Source organism: Ictidomys tridecemlineatus, chromosome 3 (genome assembly GCF_052094955.1).
Source record: "Ictidomys tridecemlineatus isolate mIctTri1 chromosome 3, mIctTri1.hap1, whole genome shotgun sequence".
Lineage (NCBI taxonomy): Eukaryota > Metazoa > Chordata > Mammalia > Rodentia > Sciuridae > Ictidomys > Ictidomys tridecemlineatus.
The window spans coordinates 23,142,776-23,167,031 of NC_135479.1; the positions used below are offsets into that span (position 1 = coordinate 23,142,776).

The following is a 24,256-nucleotide window of genomic DNA, read 5'->3' on the forward strand; positions in this document are numbered from 1 at the left end:
AGAGGAGTCCTGTGCAGCAGCTAAATGGGGGGCCTGAATGGACAGCATTATGTACCCACACTCTGAGCTCTAGGAGGCTTGGGAGGTAGTGTCTTGCCACTGAGAGGAAGCTACTCTACCAGTCTGACCCTCCCCTGCACAGGGCCTGCTGCCTCCCGTGCCCATCCTGGGCAGACAGCCAGGGAGGGAGCTGGACAGGTGCCCACGGCACTCTCAGAGGCCAAAAGATGGGCACCATCCAGTTGGCAGAGGGAGAGGCAGCTGGCCCAGGAGGAGAGAAGTCAGGGTGCCCAACTGCTGGGGTCGTGTGCCCAGACCATGTGTCAGTGTCACAGCTCTTGGCTGCCCTCCTGAATTGTCTGGCAGGAGTTGGGAAAGGCCCCCTCCTCCTCCAGCCCTAGCCCTGCCACCTGGGTTACTGCAACTGGACATTGATCTCTGAGGGGTATTTGGGACCTTGGCCCTAGCTGGGCATGTGGTTTGCTCAGAGGTAGGCCTGGGGGCGGGCAGGAAAGTGGGAGAGCCCAGATTAAGGCTGTGACTGGGTAGACCAGGAAGTGGGGAAACCGGTTTGTCATTCGGGCTACTTGGGGTGGGGTCTTCTCTCCTGGGTTCTCTGCCTGCCTGCCAGTTGGCCTGGTGTCCTACAGCGAAGAGATGCATTGTGTCCCTTTCTTTATCATCTGAGCTGGCTTAAGGAATGCCAGGAATAAATAAAAGGGGCAGGGGGCTCAGCTCACTTTCCCTTTCCCAAGAGAGGCTTAGGAGAGAAGGGTTTCACCCGAGAACCGGATGCAGTGAGAGAGGGAGCAATCAGAGCACGAGGAAGGGTCAGTACGGGTTTGGTTCGGAGCTGAAGTTCGCTGAGCCAACAGGTAAGCCAACTACGGTGGGTCAGGGCCGGATGGGGCGGAGCAGGCTGTCTGCAGGTTGCATTGGAGGTGGCAATGGCGCCTCTAAGCGAGGCGTGTGAAGGTGGAGTAGTTGGAGCGTCCTTCTCTAGGGTCCCAGGTAGAGGAGAAATAATAGATTCCCCTTACTCTCAGCACGCACCGCTGCAGTTCCCGCACGCACCTGCAGGAGGGGCCGCAACCTTTATTGGGGGGGGGGGCCTAGGAGGCAGTCCAGCAGGGGGCGCCAGGGAGCCAGGTCCCTCTGGAGGAGCACTGTCTAAGGCTAGGGGGAGGTGCCAAGGGGTGGAGGGGGGCGCCTTGGAGCCAGAGCGGGGTCCCCACTTTTCCTGCATAGGGCGGCTGCCGCGTTCTGAGGTCACCTTGGCTGAAGAGTGGCCCCCAGTCTCGTTGCCTCTCATCGCCTTCCTGCCCCTCCCCGCCCCGACCCGAGTGCTTTTCTATCCCAGGAGTCTCGTACCCCTGAGAAGTCCCCCTTCCCCAGGTGCCTCCTCCAAGGCCAGTCCCCGGTCAATGTATTTGTCCCTGTCGTGTCGAGAGGACTGCTTAGGTTGGGGGAAGCAGGTGGAGTGGGAAGGGGAGCAGGAGCGCGCCCCGTACCCTACTCCGATCGCGCGCTGCGGGATCCCGCGGTGCTGCTGGAGGGCGCGAGAAAGCGCAATGCCCCCTCCCCTCCCCCGCTCCCCGCCGCCCCCGGCGGCCCTTTGTACCATCCGGCCACACGCGCGTGCCCGCGCCGCGCGCGCTCCCGTCCGCAGTGACACACCCGCGCCGGCCGCACGCGCGCGATCTCACACACACACACACACACACACACACACACACACTCGCTCTCGCACACTCGGTGACACGCCCGCGCGCGCGCGCACCCACACGCCCGGCCGCCGGCGCCCTCCCAGCTGGTCCACCCCGGCGGGGCCCGCGCCCCCGGCCCGCCCGCCTGGCACCGCGCCCCGGGGCTGGGGCCGAGCGAGGAGCCCGTGAGGCGGCGAGAGGGCGAGCGCCAGGCAGGCCGGCCCGGGGCCCCCGCCCCCCGCGCCCCCGCCCGATGGGGAACGCTCCGTCCCAAGGCATGTCCCTGTCTCTCTCCTCCCTAATGTGCCTCCATGCTTAAGTGGAAGGTATTTCTGTTTTCTTTGTGTGTTTTCCCCTCGGCCGGGGGCGGGGGCGGCGGCCGGGCCCGGGAGGCGGCGGCCCGCGGGGCGAGGGATGCTCGGGACGCAGGTGTGTGTTGGGGGGCTGGGGACCGCCGCACGCCGGCCTTGGGAGAAGGACCCGGGCGCGAGAGTGCTGGGACCAGAGATGGGGTTAGGAATTGGGAAGACTGGAGACCGGGCGGGAGGGCCTCGCGGTACCCGGGGGAGGGGGCCTGAGGGGGTTGAAATGTAGAGGAGTATGTGTGGAGGGGGAGGGGTGGGAGAAGAAGAAGGGGGATGGATGGCGAGGAGAGTGGGGGGAGGGGAGTGGTCCATCGGAGGTGGAGGCAGAGGAGGCTACAGGGGGAGGGGATGGGGATGGAGAAGTGAGGAGCATCAAAGGCCTTCCCCTGCCCCAGCTCCCAGAATGGGGTACAGGCTGGGGTTGGTGGTAATGGGCCCTTCACGTCAGCCCCCCAGGGAAGAAAGGGGCTGAGTGCGTTCTGGGGTTGGCTGTGTTGCCAGGATACAAGCCCGTATTCCACCCCCCACCCCCCTGCACCTCGAGGCCCTAGCCCTGGAGACCTCTGAGCCTCAGCAGCAGTTGCAGAAACTGGGGACCTGCTCCCTGCTCCACTGGCGGGTTGGGAGGGCCCACGAGAGGGAGGGGCTGGGGGAGGGGCTATTTGATCTTAAGCCCTCCCCCTGCAGAGGCCAGAGGGCAGGGGAGGGCGCCCCCAGCTGGGGAGGGCATCCAGGGTGAATGAAGAGATAGGGACTGGGGTGGGCCCAGGAACAGAGGGCGGGGCTGGGGCTAAGACGCGCGGTGGCCCCCCCTTCCCTCCCACGCACCCCCCTGCTACGTCAGAAGCTCCCGGGCCAGCTCCTAGTCCTATCGGTGGGGGCAGCAGGATGCTGGTGGCAGCAGAGGGGGCCGGCCGGGTGCCTCCGCAGCTAGGCTGGCAGGGCCCGGCGGGGCGTGTGCGGCTGCTGGTACGCGCCCCCAGCCCCACGCCTCCCCATGCAGCCCTGGCAGTGCCTCCGGCGCTTTGCCCTGGCCTGGTGGGAGAGGACCGCGGAGGGCAGTGCCCGCGCTCCCCGGGAGGAGGCTGGACCAAGGGACGCTGGGGGCCGAGGGGAGCCAGGTGAGCCGGATCAGGGCTGTGGGCAAGGAGGGGGTCCTGGACCGTCTTTTCCAGCCTCTCTCCTCAAATTCTGCAGGACCTCGCAGGACCAGGAGGTCCTACAGCCCCCAACTTTGAGGGAAGTGAGGTCCTCGAGCTGGAGATTTCTGTCAGAAGCTCTTCAAAGGAGCTATAGGAGCTTCTGTCTGTTTGGGGGAAAAGGAAACAGATGAGGGTGGGGAGTGAAGGAAGCTGACCCGACTTGAGATTTGTGGGTCTGAATGTTCCTTTGGGTGGGGGTTGAGCACTCTAGGGGGGGTTAGAATACCTTCTGGACTCTGGGAATCTTGGTGTGGGTGACCTTGAACCAACTGCTTTGCTGTCTAACTCTGTGCCTCAGTTTCTCTCATTCCCTTTGCTCCCCGGCTGGCTGGTCTTAAAAAAATTGATGATGCATTTGACAGAGACTGTCACTGTGAAATGTAAGACTCTGTCATCACAGGTGGCAGGGGGGCTGGCTGTGTTTTCTGGCGAGGTTGTGCATGTGTGTGTATGTGGGGTCAGTTATGATGTACGTGTTTAGGGTTTGGCTGGCTATGGTTGATGTTGGGGCCACTCTGGACAAGCATCACAGGAAAGAGAGGTTTCAGGCAAGCAAGAGTTGCTGGGACAGAGACCTAGCTGGTGGCCTGGTGTAGAAGCAAGGAATGGGGGTGAGGACTCTGGGATAAGGGGGAGGGGGCTCCAAGAATAATATCCCCCCCCCCCCCCCCCCGGCTCCCCACCCAGACTGCCTGGCACCCAGGCACCATTGGCAGCAAGTGCAAAGGCTTTGCCCTGGCTTCCTGCCACCCTGCCTAGGGACAAGAGGGTCTTTGTCCAGTGCACCCCCCCCAAGTCCTGCTCCTTCCGCCTTTTCTGCCGTGGCTGATTCTCTGCGATGACCCTCAGGGCTCCGAAGGAGATGCTGTGGGTCCCCCTTCTGGTTCTTGCTATCTGTGCTCTGGAGATCTTTCTGAAAGAAGCAACTGTGGTGTCAGACAGGGAAAGGAAAGGGGAGGGGTCCCTAGAATATGCCTTTTGGAGGCTTACCCCAATCCCAGAGGTTCACCCCAGCGTTCTACTTGCCTTCTTGCCTAATGCAGGGGCCTGGGGTCTTCGTGGCCTGATTTCTGCAGAGCTTCAGGCTTCTCAAAGATGTCTAAGGTATTTTTCAGGATGCAGGGCCTCTCTGGTGTTCTCTCTCCCTCTCTCCCTGGCCAGGGACCCACCCTGGAAAGAGGGTTTAATTAGAACCATTGATTCCTTCTTTGGCTGCGGGCATTGATCTCAATGGTGTGGTCAGAGATGGGGGCAGGGGTGGCACCGCTGCTGTCTGCCCAGTGCCAACCTTGCTATTCTCTGCCAAAACCCCTGCCAGCGCTGGAAGTGCTGAGGGGGAAGGGGCTGGGTTCTTTGATGTACCTGGTCTGCTTAGCGCCCCCACTTCACCCCACCTGGGTTAGAAAGAAGGAAGACAGGGTTGAGGATCTGAATTGCTGGAACTGTGTTTAGGGTTAGAGAAAAGAAAGGTCATAGTGTCTTTCCTTCTGAGTAGTGGGCCTGGGGCACAGGCAGAGGCAGCTGTGTTGGGAGTGAGTCTTTCCAAGAGGGGTCCAGGCAGTGGAGGAAGCCTGTGGGTGCTGGGCAAGTACCAAGAGAAGGCTCCAGGGCTTGCCATAAAAGCTTCTCTTTCGAGGAATCCTAAGCACTTATCTCCTCCAAGCCCTGGCAAGGAGATCTGTTTTCTTCCTTTATTTGTGTCCAAAAGGCCCAGAGAGGGACAGAAACTGCCTTAGATGCCCAGCCGGCCCGGGTCTGGCTGCTGAGCCTGGCTTTCTGACCCGGGCACAAGGTGCAGAGCGTGAGGCTGCTGGCAGCCTATGATCTGGTTCCTAGCACTGGTGGGGGGTGGGGACAGGTTGCGCCCCCCAAACCCCAGCAGCCTGCCGTGGGTGGGCTGATGCAGGTGCCGGCTTCAATGAGGCACTCAGACGCTCTTTGAAGAATCCCTAGTTGGCTTCCCAGGGCCCATTCGAGCAAAGATAATAAAAATCTGGCCGTCAGCGGGTTTGAGGGCTGCACTCGCTTCCCCTTCTTTCATTCCAGGCTCTGAAAAGAGGAGATGAAGGCTTTGGATTTGGCTGCGAAGGCCCCCAGGGAGGGAAGGAGGGAGGGAGGCGGAGAGGAGGGAGGACTGATTTCCTGGCAGCCAAGGGAGTAGCTGGGGAGGTGGGCAGAGGGGCAGAGGCCTGGTCCCCAAATTCTGCCAGATAGCCTAGGCGCTCACTGCCAGGGCTCCTGGACCCCATCCTGGGCTCTAGCATTGTCCTTCAGGTCCCTGGGCATCCTCCTCTGATCTGCTGCCCCCCCCCTACTCTCTGCCCCACCCCCATCTTTCCCCACCCCTTCTCCTCCCTGCCACCCAGACTCCCCATGTTCTGCCTGGTCTCCCCTCCCTGCCCCTCGGTTTCTCCTGCTCTGTCCTTCATGCGCTCCCTTTCTCCCAGTTCTCAAGTCTCTTCCTCCCTCTGGCTGCTCCCGCTCCCTCTACCTGTCTTCCCTCCCTCTCCCTCCTGCTTTCTAGGACTGTCTGGAAGGTTGTGAAGCCAAGGGGGTGGTGTGCAAAGCAGCCACAGCGCAGCCTCCGAAGGGATGGCCTGGCTGGTCTGTCAGGTGTTATTGTTATCAGTGTCCAGGCAGAAGGGGGCCGCTGTGCACTTAGGGATGAGAGTGTGTGTGTGTGTGTGTGTGTGTGTACGCAGCAAGGGCACATCCCCTCCCCTCAGCACAGCGGGCACCTTGCCTTGACATTGGGCTCTTCCTCCCCTGCCTCAGATACTTCAGTCACCCTGAGGCTTCCCTCTCCAGAGCCCCAGCCCCTGGTTTCTGACCCTCTGGCCTCCCAGGGATCCAGGGATCGCTGCTGTCCTTGTACACTGGAGGACACACACACCCACCCATCGGCCTCCAGGCTCCAAGGTGGGGAGGAGGGGCCCAAGAGTCCTCTCCACTCAGTCCCCCCCCCGTAGGACTGCCTGAGCCCCCTCCAGGCCCTGGGTCCCCTTCGACCTATTGGCCAATCTCAGAAAGAGCCCTAGACTAGATCAAGAAACCTAATTTTGATCTGTCCTTGGTACCCAAATGTCTGTGTGACCTTGAGCAAGTCCCTTCCCACCGGGGACTCTTTCCTCACCTGTGAAATGAGGGGGCGTGGGCTGGATGATCTCCAAGGTCTCTTCTGACATTCCGGGCGATGTTGTGTCTCTCTTCTGGGTTATTTGCATATGCTTTGCATATATTAATAGTGCCTGCTTGAAGAAGGAGAGCACCACCCACACCGGCCTAGAGTCCCACCCACCATTCTGACTCCCCTTGCCCATTGGTCCAGGCTTCTTCGGCTCCAGTTTCCCAGAGGGTGGAAGCTGAGGCTGAGCATTCCCTGGGGAGGGGGGCCTGGCCCCTGCATCCCAGCTTTGCTAGATCTAAGGCCAAGGTATGGCTTTGGTGGAGGGAATCCCTGTCCTGCCCTAAAAAGTCCAAACAGGGAAGCATGGTCATATGCCTCTGGCCTTCCAGATGCCAGAAGCTTCCGTAGGTGCAAGAACTCCCACTCTGCTCCAGCTCCCATCCATAGTCCCTGATGAGTCTGGCCAGGTTGTGCCTCTGCCCAGGTCCCGGGGCTCCAGGTATGTGGGCTGAACCACGGACCTTAGAGATGGTCATTAAGAAAGATTAGGTTAGGGCTGTAGCTCAGGGGTAGAGCGCTTGCCTTGCAGGTGTGAGACCCTGGGTTCCATCCTCAGCACCACATAAAAATAAATAAATAAAATGAAGGTATTGTGTTTATCTACAACTAAAAAAAAAATTCAGACAAAGAAAAATAAGAAAGAAAGACTAGGCCATTCACAGCCTCTCTGGGCCCTTTCTAGTTATCGTACCAAAGGCAGGTTCCAGGCCCCTCTGAGGGCCGCAGGCATCACCAAGGAGGGACAGCCTGCTAGCTCCAAGTTGGCTCCTACCTGTCAGCCCCGCCTGATCTCGTGAGGACTTTCCCCAGGGCTTCCTCTGCGGCTACCTGGTTTGTGCTCAATATCTGGCATTGGGCAGTGCCCTGGATCCCAGCCTTCAGTCCTGGCCTTGGTCCCTTTCACCCACATATCACCTGTCACCTGGGACAAGGCTGGAGTAAAGGTTGGCAGCCTGGAAAAGATAATGTGGAGCCACCCGAATAATGATGAGACTCTCTGAAGACAGGAACAGAATGCCCTCCACCACCAAAGAGGACAACCAATAGAAATGCAGCAAGAAAGATCAAGGTTAGACCTAGTCTTAGGAAAGGACTGTCCCAGGAGACAAATGAGTTTCTGATCATAGAATTTTGTGACGGGTAAATGAAATAACATAAAAACACCCATTGCAGTGCCTGACGTAATAAATACTCAATAAATGATGTGTTCATGAACCCAGAGAAACCCCCTCGTTAAGTCTGAGTCTTTGGGTTTGACAGAGGCTGAGGAGGTGGAGGAATAATTCCTAGAAGATCTGTTTCTCCCCTGCTTGGACTGCTGCTCCCCCTACCCCCCTTCAGGCCCCACACATGCACTAGGCTAACGGCCAGCCCCCTGGGACACCCTGCCCTCATCCTCTCTGCTGGGAGTGGGCAAACAGAAGGGTTTGGAGGCTGGAAATCTGCTCTTCTCTCCCTCCCCCTGTCTCTGCACAGGACAGCTTGAGAGGAAATAGGCCTTTGCTGCAGCAGGAAGAATTGGGGCTAGATAGGAAGAAAAACTTCCCATCTAGTTTCCATAAAGGGAGGTCCCTTTCAGGTGGGGAGCTCAGTGGTATTTTCATTTCACTGTAGATCTATGCGCTCAGGTAGGCTGGTGTTGTGTCTAGGGCCAGAAGACTGATTAGCCTGACCTTCCAGATAACCTTTGGCCATCCAGAGGGGTGTTACTATTGTGACTGGCAGAATATAGGGGCCTTGATGGAGAGGAGTCCTGAGTTGCTGGGGAAGAGGATGCAGAGGTGAAGAACTAGCTAGCATTGGCCCGGTGTCCAAGCTGCCTGTCTACCCTGCTGCTGGGTGACACTGGTGACTTCACTGCCCACCTCTGGTCTCCATTGTCCTTGGTATAAGTAGAAAGGATAGACCAGAAGGACTTGAAGCTCCTTCCAGTCGTCACAGAGTCTACCCACCTCCTCTCTCCTGAGATAATACATGACTTGCCACACGAAGTGTGGGAAGAACCTTTCCCCAGCTTTAGCTAAGCCAGGAGAAATGGAGATTTGGGCCAAGAGAATATGGGGGAGCTTGTGTACGCGTGCACACAACTCAGGTCTTATAATAGCCCCTTCTGTTCTGAAGACTCACCTTGCCTAATCTGTCCTTCAGTCTAGTGGATGGGTAAGGGAGTGGCCAGAGGGTTCAACTGTCCTCTGAACCATAACCCCACAGTCTTCCTCCTCCTATATGAACTGGCTTTGCCACATTCCATTCCATCTAGAGACTATAATCCAGTCCACGTTTTCCTTCTCTAGGCTGGTCCAGCTGGTGGCTCAGCTCCCCAACAGCCTAACCCAGGTTCTTGGTAGAGTCAGCCAGCCGGCTTGGTTGCCTGCATGTCCCGGAATGGAGTTTCTTAAAACTGGAAAGGAGTTGGATTTTCCCCATGTTGCTACTCTCACCTCTGCAAACATCCTCATCTCTGTACACTGGCTTCTTTCCATCCCAGCCACAGAGCATGATGAAATCCCAGACCCAGGAACATGGTGGGGACCTCAGACTCCATCTACCAAGAGGCCTCTGGCCCAGAGACCCCTTAGAAAGGCCCCAGCTAGAGGTGTTGTGCTGAGTGGAGGGGGCAGGGGCCAGGGAGACAGGGACTTGCCCTGTGCCTCCTCCATGCCCCTGGGTGCCTGATCATTGCAGATGCAGATGGTATCCTTGGCAGTGCCCCAGATACCTACCTGAGGGAGAATGGCACTCCCAACTGGCTGGTTGTGACCATGCCGACACATCCCTGTAGATGCATTCTGGGCCTGCCTGCCACCTCTCCTTGGCCCTCCATACTCTGTCCCCAGCCGATGGCCATGTTGGCCTGAGGAGTCCCAAATTGTTGTCCCTAGTGGCATTATAAGTTGAAAGCTGGGGCTAAGAGGAAAAGTGAGCACTACTGGGACTGATACAGACCCTCTCTCTGTTGACCCCCAGGTGTTCTGGCTTCTCCAGCCTGGATGCTCTAGGATTTCTGGTTGGCAGAACAAGAAGGGGCCTTTGAGGGGCTTTCTACTGCTGCCTCTGTGATGGAGGAGGGAAGGGCAGGGCAGAAAAGGGACAGACTGAAGTCAACTGAAGATGAATGAAGCTCAGGAAGTCCTGGGCCCACCTCTGTGACCCTGACAGCTCATCATTCCCTTGGCCCATCTGGCCACCCCAGTTAGAATCATCTGCCTCCCTTTCCTAGGAAGAGGTAAAAAGAGACTGAAGAAAATCTCCTCTTCCACCTAATTGCCCTTAGGAGATAGTTCATGCTGAAGCATGCAATGGAAAGAGATTAGACTTTGGGTAGAACTTCCCAAAGGGCACTGAATGAGAGCCAAAGACTGATGGGAGCCAGGTTAGCTCTAGGCCAAGAGCTCAGACTCTGGAGTCAGATAGATCAAGGCTGGGATCCCAGCACCAGTACTCATTTGCTGTGTGGTTTGGGGCAAGTTGCTTCACCTGTGTGAGGCTCAGTTTCCTCATCTGTAACTCAAGGCTATTCCTAGTGCTGCATCCCTGAATTCAAAGAAGTATTATAGGCAGAGTTGCTGGCCCATTATAAACATTCAGTAAATAGTAATTTCCTGGTGTTCCTCCTCCTCATCACTGTGAATGACTGAATGGGGGACCACCCTCCACAGAGGAAGGGGCTATGTGAGGAAACCCTCTTGACCCACCTGGGGCTGGACCTCTGGGGCTGCCTGCCACTCAGGCTGGTGAGAGGAAGGAAGGAAGATAGGTCTCGCAGTCTCCCCTGGTCCTCTGTGCCCCTGTGTCTCTCTGCTTCTCTCCCCTCCCAGCCCCGACCCTGTCCCCACCCAGGAAGCCCTCTGGGGCTGGAGACATCAGTGAGCATTCTTGATTTCTTCCCCAGTCAATGTCCCAACATCTGGGGATGACAGCTGTTTCTCCCTGGGATGTCCGCATGTTGGGTAATCGGTGGGAAAATTGGAACCATGAGATTGGCAGGGGGCTCTGGGAACGCTTGCAGCCAGACGTGATGTGCGTATGGATAGGTCTGAGCCAGCCAAGTGAGGGCTGTGAGGAGTGGGTCCCCAGGCCACAGTGTCCCCAGGCAGGAAGGTCTTGGTGCTGCCTGCCCAGGGTGAAGGCAGTAGAGAGGTGTTGCAGCCCCGTGGAGACAGAGCAGATTTAGAGAGGACTTCCTGCAGGGTGAGGGAAAGGCAGGATGGACAACTGGGGGGACTCTCCAACCTGAAGGCGGTTGGAGGTTGGGCTTGGGGCAGAGCTAGGGGACGGCTTCAGGAGGGTCTGGGCCAGGTGTGTTTTTCTGCCAGCCCATCGCAGTGTGAGTGTGTGAGTGCCTGTCAGAGTGTGGTGCCTGCCTCCTCCATGTGTGCCAGGGGGACTTCCTCAGGGTTAGGGGTGAGTGGAGCAGACGGGGACCTCTGGGGCTGGAGAGAGGGTGGGCAGTAGGGCCACCCTGACAGGCTCTTCCAAAGCCAGAACTCACTGGCTTTCCAGGATGGGGTGACCTTCCATGGTGGAGGCAGATGGGCCTTCCAAGGTGCTATCACTTGGGATCTTGCCTAGGCACCCCAGAAAAGTCTGCCCTGTTTCTGAGAGAAGAACCAGGCCTGGCTCATGGACTGTCTGTCCTGGGAACCCTATTCTGGGGACCCCATGTCTTCTGTGTTGTCTTGCTGTCTGTCCTCCTGTCTGTCTTCCACTGATGTCCCTGCTCTTCTTCCAAGACCCAGTCTCTATCCTGCTGCCCCCAAGACCCTGGTGACCCCAAAGGGACAGCTCCTAAGGCTCTGCCTTGCTTTGTCCCTGGTCCCTCCAGGGCCTCTGGCCCTGCCCTACCACTTTGTGAGCCCTGCCCCTGCCCCTGCTCTCCCCAGCTGCTCTAGGGGCCTGTCTGGGCGCTCATTCACGACTCTCCTCCTTTCCTGTCCCTCACCCAGGGCTCCAGCGAGCGGCGGGAGGGAAGCCTCCAGGACTGTGTTCCCTCTGTTTAAAGTCTCCAGGTTAGTAAGCAGGAGGGAGCCCCCGGGTCCTTAGTCAGACCCCTCCCCAGCCTGGAGGGCCCGCGACGGGGGAGGGGCTGTCCCTGGTGGGCCGAGGTCTTTGCCAGGGGAGGGGACAGCAGATACCCAGCTCTGGGGAGGGCGCCTTGCCTGGCAGAAATTGTGTCTATGTGTGCATGTGAGTGTGCGCGCGCGCCAGCACGTGGGCGTGTACATGTGTGTGTGGGGCGGCATAGCCTCCTTGTAATTTGGGCTGGGATCGGGCTAGAGGCACTGGCTGGTCCTCCCAGGAGGGGTGGCCACCTGGGGAGAGGGATCCAGGCAAGAGGCCTCCATGGAGATGGAGGTGGGCGCCCTCCGACCTTGACGGGGGCTTGCCAGGCTCTGGCCCACCTGGGCTCGCCTTTCACCTGCCGGATTGCTGGCTCCTCGCTCACTGGTGCTCGTGGCAAATCGCGAACCACCTTCTCTGTGCAGCCCGGGCCAGGCTCAGAGGCCACTGGTGACCAAGACAGAGACGGTCCTCATACTGTGAGCACAGGTGATGCAGGGCTCAGCTGAGCAGCTGCTGTGGCCCGGCCAGCTGACTACAGGGCACCTGTCACCTCCTGAGGGAGGTGACCGTCTGTCCACTGTTGCCATATTGGTGCCTGCTCCTCCTGCTGGCAGCTCCTTTGTTTATGTCCCTGTAGAGTATCCCCCAACCTGATGGTGTCCCTCTGGTTGTGACTCCACCAAGCAAGCAGTGACTCCAAGTGGCTCCAAGTGCCTGGCGACCCTGGCATCTGCAGGCAGCACTGTTAGGCTACTGCGGAGGCTGCTTCCGAGGGCATCTAGCACCTAGGCTGGGGAGGGATATGGGGAGAGAGCCCCCCACTGCCCGTGTGGGATCAACAGCGCAGAGCAGAGTGAGTCAGTGATATTCACATCCCCACTGAAGCCGTCTCCCAGCTGTGTGGCCTCGGACTAGCCGCTTTCCCTCTTTGAGCCTCATTGTTCTTGCCTGTGGAACAGGGGGATGGTTGAGAAGAGTAAAGGAAAGTAGTGCTGGGCACCCGGCCTGCTGCAGGGCTGCCTGTCCCCACCCTGCTCAGGTGGCCAGTCCGTGTCCTGGGCACTATCTGGGAGCTGCTGGCTCCCTCCTGCCTGGAGCGTCCTCCGGCCCCAGCCTCCAGCCCTCTGCAGCCCTGAGCTGAGATTCAGCCCCAACCCGGGCGGACAGCCTGGGGAGGCCGCCCTCCTTGCCACGGTGGCTGCGGCCGCCTTGATAGCTTTTTAATAACTTTGCTCTGAGACAATCTGCAGAGCGCTCGTTTGTCTGCCTCTTAATTAAAATTACCGTTTTCCTAAAAGAGCAAGGACGCCGCTCCCTCCCCCGTCCTGGACGCCGCGGGAGAGGGAGAGGGAGAGGGAGAGGGCGGAGCAGCCCTCCCCGCCCCTCCCGGACTCAGGGCCACCTGCCTTCCCCACACAAAGGCTCCGCCTACCGCCTACCGGGTGGGCTGCGGCAGGGAGCTGGGAGGAGGCCGGGCCTCCAGCAGAGGCCCACTCCCCTTCTCCTTCTCCCTGCTCTTCGGGGATACCTCGAGGACGGGGAGGTTGTGCATCTATAAAAAGGTGGAGCAATGCCAGCCTTGGCTTTGCCACCCAGAGTGGAACGAGATCTGGATGCATTCTGGAACCGTCGGGGGAAGATTGTTGGAGTGCCCAGTGGGGGTTCGAGTGGTCTGGGGTAGAGGCCGCCACGCGCTGGACAGACCGTGGGCACAGCCCCTCGCTGTTGACCTGCATTCAGAAGAGACCCGAGCTTCCTCTGTGGGCTGTGGGTGCTCCTTTAGTCATTTGGAGTTTTGGAAGAGTCACTGATCATCAGGAAAATGCTAACGCCCAGTCGTGTGGAGCGCCGCCTGGGCCCTGGGCTGGGTTCGCCATCACAGCCGAACCCTGGGCTCCAGGCGGTGGACTCTTTCACTGGGGAGGAGGCAGAGACGCCCACGCAGAGGGCTAAGTTTAGGGCCAGACAGATACCGCCAGGCTCCAGGGCAGCTCACGCCCTATGCCCTCTCCTTCCATCCTGCCTTCCTCTTTCTTAGGTCTAGCCCCTGTCCCTCATCTGCATACAAGATGCTTTTGCCTCACTTCTTTCTGCAAGTGAGGTTCCTCTGTGGTCCCTGCCACTAAGAGCCGGCTCAGGTTCAGGCCCACCTTCTCCTCCCAACCCTGCTCCTTCTGAGATGTCTTTACTGGACCAGGTCGGGCTTCAGCAGCTTCATTAGCCTTAGCCCTGTGGCTCCTCTTCCAGGACTATGCCCGGCCCACGTATTGCTCACATAGTCATTCAGCAAACAATTAGTCCACACCTACCGCGTGCCTGGCCATGTGGGAATCTGAGATCATGAAGCAGAGTTTAGCAGGGGGCACCCAGCTGCCTCCTTTATCCCCTCCTGTTTCTGCCCCGCCCTCAGCCACCTTCCCCATCACCTCTGGTCTCCCCTCTCTGAAGCCCCAGAGCCCTGTCTAATCTCTTCCTGTGATCTGCCTTGAACAGTCGGTTCTATATATAAGCAGCCTGCTAGTTTACCTTTTTTTTTTTTGGACGGGGGATTGAACCCAGGGTGCTAACCACTGAGCCACTTCCCCAGGCCCCCCCTTTTTAGTTGCAGTTGGACACAATACCTTTATGTTATTTATTTTTATTTGGTGCCGAGGATGAACCCAGGGCCTTGCACATGCTAGGTGAGCGCTCTACCACTGGGCCTCAGTCCCAGTACCCCCAGCCCTTTTATTTTTTTATTTAGAGACAAGATCTCGTTGAGTTGCTGAGGTTGGCCTCGAACTGCAATCCTCCTGCCTCAGCCTCTCCAGCTGCCCACTGGTTTACTTTTGCTCTTGGAGGCAGCAAACACACTGCCTTGGAGGGCAGGACATGAGCAAGACAGTGGATGAGGACCACAGGGAACAGTGGGGACTGTGGCAAGGAGAGGGGCACGTGTGCTTCTTGTAGACACTAAAACCCAAAGAAACGACAACAATAACAAAACTCACCCAAACCAACAAGATGCCTGGGCCCCAAGGTGGCCACAGGGTGGCCATCGACCTTGTCCCCACCACTGCCTGGCACATGGCGAATGTGTTCTGATTGTTAAATGACTACGTGACCGTAATGGCCAGGCACTGGGCTAGGAGATACCTGATCGACCTTATTTCCTGTGCATTATTTCCCCGTTTTGCCACTGAGGAAACAGATCAAATGACTTGTTCAAGGTCACACATGGGAGGTGGCAGACTTCAACTTGAGCCTCGGCTTGCTTTATCCTTCTGCCTGCTGTTTGGTCATGGGTGTGTGTCCATGTGACACATGACATCTGTGTCTGCTCTAGGTGACAGGGAGCCCTTGGGTGGCCAGGGCCACTCAGCTGATGTGCACTGCTTGCCCTCGAGGTGGGAAGGTTGGGAGGTGAGGGCCAAGAGGCAGGAAGGGAGCAGGGGCCCTTCGCCTGAGTCCACCCCTCCTCCTCAGCCTCTGGTCCTGTACCAACAGCCTGGGGACAGCGTGGTGACAGGTGCCGAGCTGCAGAGATGACAGCGCTGCTGATTCCCCCATAATTACTGTCTGATGAGATGCCAGAATTAGCCACTGCGCAAGCATGGGGCGCAGACGGGGGGCACAGTGCAGGCAAGCGCCTGGGGGAGGGGAGCTTCTCCTTCCAAGCCCAGGGCCTTCTGTCAGTAGGGTAGCAGTGGGGAGAAGGAAGTAGGTTAGCAAGGACGAAGTACTGTGTGGTTAATATGCATCAGTTCTTATGTGGTTGTGGCTTCTCCATCCTCATGGTGGCGGGGCCTGTCCCTGAGGTGGCTGGCTGTTGGACAGGTCATCCAGGGCCTCAGGCCACTGGCCAGAGAATTACAGACAGAGCAGCTACTCACTCAGACTTCCAGACTCACCCTTTGGTGTCTGGATATTGGTTCTGCCTTGCTGGGGCTGTGAGGGGCATAGGGGACGAGAGTCGGTCCCTCTAGTCACATGAGCAAGCCCAAGTGCCAAGGCGGGGGTGGCAGATGGAAGAGCCTACAAGGAAGTTTTAGCTGCTGTGATGGGGAAAGGCGTCCGTCTCAGGCAGGAGAATCAAGCTGGACACTGAGGTCCGAGGCTGGGGAGGCCTGAGGCAGGAGCCGGGGCCGGGAAGGCTGGTCTGGGAGCTGTGGAGCAGCTGCCCGTGCCCTGGACGTGTTCCTGGCCACTGTGTGGGAGCAGAGGGGTCTGGGAAAGGCAGTTTTAGTAGAAAAAGCAGGAAGGAGTCATCTGCTGGGCTGCTGAGACCTTGTCCGGCCCATGGAGCAGCTCTGAAGGCCACCCAAAGAGAGGGGTGGTGACAACGTGGGACTTGCCAATCAAGGCCAGGTAGAAGGTCGGGGCTCTGGAGGCCAGGACACAGGAGGGAGCTGGCTGCTGGGCACCTGCCCTCCCCCAGCATTGAGCCCCATCTCCCTAAAGAGGTTGGGTAGGGGCTGTGTGTCGCTGGGACAGGATGGTCCCTTCCCAGGGACGTGAGAAGTTCTGTCCTTATAGCTAAGACAGACTCGGGGGCAGAACCGGCATCTTCCTCGGGGCCGCGGGGTGTCGGGGAAGAAGACCACGGTTGAGGTCAGGCTCACTCACCCGCTTCAGCCTCAGACAAGCTGCCCTTCCTGAGCCTCAGTCTTCTCGTCTGTGCAATGGGAGGGCAGCCTCACCTGGCAGCCGAGAGCCCAGCGACTCCTGGCTGGGGCTTGTGGAGAGGGGTCGGGTCCCTGCTGGCATCCAGTGAGCCAGGGCAGGTTAGGCCCTAACCTCGAGGTGGCTGAGTCTGAGAGCACTGGGGGTCTCCAGTCTTCAGCAGAGAGCAGAGCACACCGGTTAGTCCCTGCCTTCCAGCCTGCGCTCCACCTTCCAATCTGCCACTATTGGGGGGGTTCAGGTTAGATAACAGAGGGAACTTCCCTTGGTTTCTGATCTGGCCCAAATTCCCAGGTCTGCCTGGACCCAGTGGCCAGGTGGGAGACTTGCCTCCTCCTTCTCCTGCCTTCTGGGGACTTGGGGCTCTCCTCCTCCCGTCCTCCAGCGCCTCTCAGGACGCTAACCTTGGCGGCCCGAGGGACAGCACATAATGGGCTGCAGACTTGGCTGCTGGCCCTCAGCTGCTGGCAGGACAGGGGAGTGATGGACACGGGGGCAGCCCTGTCCTCAGCCTCAGCTGGAAGCTATAGAGGAGGAGCCAGGGCGGGGGCACCCGGACCCAGAGGAGAATTTTGGCTTTGGCATTGCAAAAAGCAGCCGTCAGAAGCGGGATGGCCTTGAAGTCCCGGGGCCCATCTGGGAGCATCCTGTGTTTCAGGACAGAATGGAAACGCTTCAGCAAGGGAGCCCCGAACTTGGCCAAGTAGGCGAGGGCCCCAGGAAAGCGCCTCCGTGACATCCCCACTGTCCTCCACCCAAGCTGGACGCGCCAGGGAGCCCCGGCTGGGCCGCAACCTCTCTGGGGGACTTGAGTGCACTTGGTGTGTGTGCCTGGACAAGGTGCCCTGTTGGCCCAGGTGACTCCTGTCCCCTGAAGTCTAAGATGGCCTCAGAGCGGTGGGGGAGGGCGATGACCCCCGTCCTGGCTGGGCCCTGGTGTGTCCCTCTGCGTGTTGATGGAGGATGCAGGGCAGGGGCCTGGTTGGTGGGCGCGTGCCGTGGGCACGGCTCTGACAGCAGCTGAGCAGCAGACGTGCTGCCCGGGCCACTGCGCCCAGAAGCCCCAGGCATCTGTGGCTCAGGCAGCCGAGGGAGCTCTCCGGGGGTCCCAGGACAGGGACAGGGCTTTCCAGGGAGGGCTGAGCCCCATGGAGGATGGGGTCTCTTTGAGGTGGACTTTGAGGGGTCTGCAAGGCTTGGTCCTCGGCCCGATATTTACGAGGCCCTTGAACACAGCGTGGACCCCACCCCACCCCAGATGGAGTGACAGATGTGGCTTCTCCCCCTGGAGATGTGCTTCTCCCTGCCCTGCACTCTGCCCCGCAGCTCTCCAGGTGTAAGTGAAGCTCTTTGGCTCACACCTGCTCTTCCAGGTGCAGCCCCTGGGGCCAGAGAGCCCCTGGGGGAGAGGGCATTGTGGGGTCCTCCCTCCCTCCCGCTGCCTCTCCAAGATGCGGAGCTGACAGGACACCTTCCCTGGGCGGTGAGCAGTGGATCCGCCAGGCAGAAGTCAGCTTGTTAACACAGCGCCGTGTGGGCACTGCCAGGGCTGTTCCCAGCGTTTCCAACTCCAGCTTCAGACTGAGGGTGACATGCTCCTTTCCGCATCTCCACCCCCTCTTTTTCCAGGGAAGCCAATTAGCCAAATCTTCATTAGACGCTAAAATGCAAAAGCCCACAGTCCTGGTATGATACAACTCTGACAGCAGAGTGAAAGCAAATGAAGCTCAGGGGGAGATCAGGAAGGAACCGGCCTCCCCTCATCTCCTTGATCGGATGTCCTGTGCAGTGTGCAACCTGCGTACCTGTCCATGATTGACATTTTTTAAAAAAAACAAAAACAAATGGGAGGATTGAGGCTCAGAGAGGTTCCTGACCTCCTCAAGGTCACGTAACTAGTTAGTGGCAGAGCTGGGTTTGAGCAGAGCTTTCTCACCCTCAGATTCAGTGATTTTTGGTAATGCCACAGCTTTGCCTGCTGTGTGTGGGAGGGAGGAGCATAAAGAAGGGGGGCGTTTGTAGCTCTGAAATTCTGACTTGTTGGCCCTTTTAGAAAGAGGGGGGTCTTGCCTGAGTGTGTGGTCGGGTTGTCACGCGGAGACCCTGGCATCTGTGTGCTGAGCATACTGGCCCCCGGGGCTGGGTACTCAGGGCCTTACTGGGCATGGCCCTCCAGCCTGTGTCTCTGGGCCCGGGTGACTCTGAGCTTATTAGTCTGTGTCCTTCTGGGGCCTGGGGCCTGGAGAGGGGCTCCCCTGGCAGTTGCTTTCTGGGAAGTGGCATAGTGGAATGGAAAAGTCCTTGTTCCCAAGAGCCAGGACACCTGGGTTCCCTCTCTGGCTCTGCCTGCAGCTCTGTGTAACGAGGCCTGTTTTGCTGCCTGGGTCTTGATTTCCCTGCTGGGAAAGGCTTTGGGGGGCCACAGAGCACAACCTGGCATCGTTGACTGTTCCCTCACCCCACCCCCCCCTCCAGAGGTTGTTTCTGGGTCTCCCCCTCTCGTTCTGATCCTCAGGACCACCCAATCTGGGTAGAATGCCATCTCTGCCATCAGGGAGAGCCCCCGACGGAGGGAGGAGGCACAGGCCTTGACTTGAGGAGCCCCCAATCCAATGAAGTAAAGGAGGGCTCTGAGCTGGCCGGAGGAGGGCCCGGCCCCAGGGAGGAGGCAGGCTTTGCCCAGGGTGAGGCCCAAGTCTGATGGGTGTGCTCAGCCTGGGGAACTGCGGTCCCTGTCCTGGGACTGCTCCCAGTCTGAGCAGGACCGTCCTGGGGTGGGGAGACTGGCAGGGGGAGCAGTGGCTGCAGCCATGCCCCGCACCCAGGGAGCCTCAAATGCTCCTCCCTGTGGAAGGCTCCAGAAGCTCTGCTGGGAGCAGAGAGGCCCAGGCTCCACCCTGACAGCCTCTCCTAGGCAGGTGAGCTCTCCTTCCTCAGCCCTGATGAGGTCCTTTAATTAGATTCCAACTCGTTTACCAACTAAGTGGCCTTCGGTGGGCTTTAAATCTGTGCAAATTGGTTTGTGTTTTTCTGTCTGCACGAAGCTGTGGCTGGCCGCGTCTTGCCCTCCCCACCCCCTCCGTATCTCCTCTGCTCCTGGCTCCCTCCAGGGTTCCCTCGTCCCCCTTCCTGTCCCACCTGTCCAGATGCCCAGCTCCCTGGAACTGGGGACAGCAGGGTCCCTGGGCCTGGGATGGAAGAGAGCGCAGGAACACAGGCTGCTGCCGCTCCCCTCAGCCCTGGGCAGGGAGTCCATGCAGTGACTCAGGTTAAAAGGCTCAGCCTCCCTGGCCTCAGGAGCCCTAGCTGGACATGCCTGCCCCAGCTCTTTCCCATGGCGACTCTGTAGCTCCATGCTGATGATGGGGACAGGGCCCAGGGATGTCACCAGCCAAGGACCCTCTATACCCTCCTGCCTTGCTCACCTTCTCTCCCCACTGCGGTGCCCGCACAGTGGGCAGGGCCCATCTTGGGAGAACAGGCTCTGCGTGGCCTCTTCCTTCCTCTCCATCTTCCCTCTCATACCTGGGGGGAGGGGCGCTGGCCTTCCGTGGGGACACAAAGATGACAGCTTGCCTGGCCTTGCCTTCCCCTGACTCCTGTCACCTGAAGTCACCTATGCTTTCAGCTCCGTTACTTAGAGGCCTTCCCCCAGGACCCCATCCCATTCCTCTGTCCTCCCCCCCACACCAGACAGGCTCTCTTGAGGTGGCCTGACACTCTGTGGGGTGGGGGCGGGTTTTACTGGGTTGGCAAGGAACAGGGAGGCCCTGGGTGCAGGTCTGGGGGTCCCTGGCTGGAGCCAAGCTGAGCCTCTGTTTCTGATACCCAGTCCCGTGGCCTCCCTCCCTCCAACGTCCTCCCCCCCAGCCCTGCCCAGGCCTCTGTGGCTCTGGCTGGAGTGACAGGGAGACTCAACAGGGCGCTGGGCATTAGCAATTTGGGGGGATATTACACAGGAATGTTTACAGAAAGGCAATTGCCCGGAAAATGACTTTGGTTGCTGTGGTATGGGGCGGAAAAGCTGGTTTTAGAAAACAGACACAGATGGGCTTCTGCTCCAAAGACCCACAGACAGACAGTGGGGTGTGGGGCACGGGCGCAGAGGGAAAACAGCCGGGCACCCCAAGACAGAGGCCAGGTTTTTTGCTAGGTGGGCAGGGACAAGCTTCCCAGGCCTCGGCCAGGCTGGAGACAGATCCATCCCTAGCTGACCTTTGTCCTCTGGCCTCTCACCTCCAGGCACAGTGTGCTTCCTGCTGCATTAGGTGCCAGCAGGATGGAGTCATCAGGTAGAATTGATGGTGGCAGTGCCTCGGGCCTCCTCCAGGGCACCTTGGGCTCCTCTTGCTTTGGCTGCAGAGGGGGGACTGAGGGAGCCTCGTGCTGCAGGTGTTTGCCCGTGTGTGTGGCAAGGCACTCGGGGTCAGAGGCAGGCCCTCTATGCTCCTACCAATTTCTGTGAGCACTTCCCCTCGCCCTGCCTAGTACTGGAGGCCCTGGGGGCCCTGGAGGCTCCCGAGCAAGTGTCACCAGAGAGCCTTTTGCCCTTCCTCTTGCCAGGCCTGCAGCCTGCCTCTGCCTAGGCAATGGATCCGAGGCACACATGTGACAGCCTTGCCTGGCCTCTTGATCTCTCCAGGGAGAGGGAGACGGGGTCCTCTGAGCTGGGGGTCTGGTGAGGCCTGCCCCAATGGCCCCCAGAGTCCTTTGTGCTCTCTCTGCCGAGGCTTAGGGTTTTGCTCTTCCCTCTAACTTCCCCCCTTTGTCTCCCTTCCGCCTTCTCCCCCACCCTCCTCTCTCCCCTTTCTCTTCCTCTGATGATGATGTCATGTGTGAATGCTGCCCAGCAGCAGCCAGAGGACAGACTAGACGGTGACATTCAGGGTGAAGACGCCAGGTGGGGATGGGTCCAACGGCTTATGAGATGGTGTCACTAAGATGTTGCGATCTTAATTTTTATAATGAGTTACAGTGATCTCATGTAAAAGAAAGCTGTGGAGGATAAAAATAAGTCAGGCCCATAAATAAACGTGGAATTTGGAATTGTTGGAACAAATAACTGTCGCTCTCTTCTCCAGCACCTGCGCCTTTATTTTCAGCTGGCCACTTGGGGGAGCCCACTGCTTCCTGGTCACCCGGGCCTCCCCCATTTTCACCTTCCTTGATTTACCAGGCTGAGCAGAGCGGGACACGTTCCCCCTTCCCACCTTCTGCTTTCCCTCATTGTAATGTTCAGTTTCGCCAGTCCCCAGCATCTTCCCTTGACTCTGATTCAAGATTCAAGAATTAAGCTGGGCATGATGGCATAAACACCTTAATTCAAGAATTAAGCTCAGCAATAAGGAGGCTGAGGCAGGAGGATTGCAAGTTCAAAGCCAGCCTCAGCAATTTAGTGAGGCTCTAATCATCTTAGCGAGACTTGTCTCAAAAATAGAACATGAAAAGGACTGAGGATGTGGCTCAGTGGTTAAGTACCCCTGGGTTCAATCAAAAAAAAAAAAAAATTAGAGTAGGCCTTGATGGTTAAGGGGCTTTGGAGAGAAGGGAGACCTGCAGCCTCCATACCTCCCTGGCTCCCCTAATCTGCATTAATCTGCATCCCTTGGTGGGGGGCTTCATTCCCATAACAACTCCCCCAGCACACCCCAGTTCTGCTTCCCTTACCCTAGAGTTCCCTGGCTCAGGGTCCTTCAGCCCCCATATCCCTCCCAGTAGAACCTGCCCTGGTCCCCCAGCAGGGCCCCACCACTGAACAGAAAGTATCGATTGGCCCAGGGCCGGCAGCCTGCAGCCTGCAGCCTGCTGCTTGCTATATTGGAATCGATCCTCCTGGCGTTTCCTGGGCTGCTCAGTCTCGGGAGGGTTAGGGCTGCTTGAGAACTTGTGGTGGCTGGAACAGGCTCAGGGGTAATCGGGAGGTCATCCTGCCAGGACCCATACACCACAGGTTGGGAATGTCTTTCATTGACAACAACGTCCTTGCTTCTCCATTCTCTTCCACTGAACTTCCCACTCAGTGTGTGGGACAGGATTTGGAGTTAACATCCCCATTTTACAGATTAAGATCTGGAGCTCCCTAGGGGAGATTTGCTGACTGAATGGATAACTAAATGAGTGGCTAGCCCAGGGTGGCTGGAGGACGAGGTGACTAAACCCAGGTGCCTCTCTGGCAGGGCTTTTTTCTCCCAGTGCTCTGACTTGAGGTGCTTGGGAGGCCCCAGGAGATGAAGTCATGTCTGAGCTTTCAGGGTTGCCTGGAGGCCGGCAGTGGAACCTCTCTCCTAAGGGCAACCAGATGGCTCCCCCACCAGGAGCCCCGCTGGTCCTCCCAGCTCCACTGGGCCCTGCAGAAAGAAGTTGAGTGTGTACGGGGTGGGGAGCCAGGACAACTGAGGTACTCAGATGCTCCAGCTTCTTTTTGTTAAATAAAGCCAAGAATCTCGAAAGTTCTTAAATTGATTCTAAAGCATTTCAAACCAAAGTCCCTCCTTGCTGCTGCCTCTTGGAGTTAGCAGGTTGTCTCTCCAGCTCCCTCCCCATCTCCCACCCCCCAGAGTCTGCACTGTCCTCTCAATGCCAGGGGCGGGCGGGCCCTGGCCTCTAGAGGTGGTGAGACTCATCCTGCTCCTGTCTCAGTTCAGGCCTGCTCAGCGTATCCCTCCCCACTGCCTAGCCCTTCCCCAGGAAGATGAGATTGTGGTCACAAAGCACAGCCTGGGGCTCCCACTCTGCCCCCTCTCTGCCTGCTCTGGGATCACTCTGCCATCATCTGCCTGGAAGAGCCAGATGAGTCTTGGGGGTCCCCCACCGTCACTGCCCGTCTCAGACAGATACTCTGCTTGCCCACTCCAGACGTGTCCCCCAAGATCCCCCCAGGAAGTAGAGAAGGAAGGGCATGAAGGAGGACAGGGAGGAGGTAAAAGTCTCTTCTGGGGCCAGGAGGCTAGCAGCTAGAAGAGGGAATTTAGAAACCTGTAGCCGCAGCTATGTATGTTCAGAACCCAAGGAGGGCAGAGGAACAAGGCTGGCTGTCACAAGGGGAGGTGTCTTGGCTCGGGAAGGGCTAGGGCTGAACTCCACAACGGGTTCCAGCAAGGCCATGGGCAGAATGTCCAAGGCCTGGCAAAGAGAGTGCTCTGGAGTGTCCAGTGTCTAGGAGCCTTGGCTGAGGAGGGTCTCCTGCTGAACAGTACCCAATGGGGCTCCAGATCTCCAGCTGAGAATGAGGGTGAAGGAAGGAAAGGGAGGTCAGTCATGGGACTGGGCTCTCAGGAAGATGGCCCCAATGTCCCCAGCCTCACCAAGTCAGCTGCCATCTTCCCTGATCTCTTCCATATCAGGGAGCCATGTGCATTGTATTAACTCAATATAGTTTTTGTTAACTCACTTTAAACTTAAATGCATTTACTTAGAGGAAATGTTATCTCACTGCGATCACAGAGGAGCAGTATCTATGAAACCAGTAGTTGGACCTTCTCATTGGGATTTTTTTCCCTCATCCTTATAAAAATAAAGGTACAATTATTAAAATATAAAGCAATGTTCCTCTCAAAGTCATCGCTGTACCTGGACATACTAGGGGAGCACAGCAGGGGACCAGTGATTGTGGTGTGACAGATGAAGGATCCCTTAGGAAGGGAGGGGGTGACCCTGATGCCTAGCATCTGGGAGACTGGCAGATAAGCAAGGAAGCCCACCCTGCTCAGGGCCATGCACCCTCAATACAACTGTCATCTGCAAAGGGAAGTGTGGCGTGCCAACCTAAGATACTGGTATCAAATTTGGCCTCTACCACTCACGGTGGCTTTGGGCTTGTCACCAGACCTCTGAGTCTCTATAGCCATCTCTGAAACAACCACAGTAACACCCACCTAAGGAGGGAGATAGGGCCTCTTGGGCCATGATAATGGTGGGGAGGCCCTGGTGGGCTGCGGATCTCCGTGCCGGCAGGAGATGCTCTTCCCATGGTTTTGGTGGGAGTTTCTGGATCCTCTCAGGCTGTGAGCTCCAGATGTACATGCTTTAGCCACGGCCAGGGGAGGAGTGTGTGTGTCTGACTCAGTGGCC

The 24,256-nt window shown here is 58.2% G+C and overlaps 1 protein-coding gene and 1 long non-coding RNA gene across 15 annotated transcripts in view; one reads left to right on the forward strand and one right to left on the reverse strand.

Annotated features, from left to right (window-relative positions):
• The first annotated feature begins 505 nt into the window (after positions 1-505).
• Srcin1 (SRC kinase signaling inhibitor 1) overlaps positions 506-24,256 on the forward strand; it is a 66,089-nt gene continuing 42,338 nt past the window's right edge. For 7 of the 14 annotated variants that reach the window (XM_078042114.1, XM_078042123.1, XM_078042115.1 and 4 more), the window contains exons 1-2: positions 507-875; positions 11,407-11,469. In XM_078042114.1, coding sequence (XP_077898240.1) covers positions 701-875; positions 11,407-11,469 — 238 coding nt within the window. In that variant the 5' untranslated portion in view covers positions 507-700. Of the gene's footprint in view, positions 876-2,939; positions 3,193-11,406; positions 11,470-24,256 lie in introns of those variants that run through there. The other 7 variants (XM_078042118.1, XM_078042124.1, XM_078042116.1 and 4 more) reach the window with 6 other exon arrangements.
• On the reverse strand, positions 1,608-7,523 carry LOC144376047 (uncharacterized). The gene is made up of 3 exons (XR_013436053.1): positions 6,407-7,523; positions 4,300-4,443; positions 1,608-4,186 (listed from the first exon to the last, which is right to left on the reverse strand). It is a non-coding gene; the product is annotated as an uncharacterized LOC144376047 (long non-coding RNA).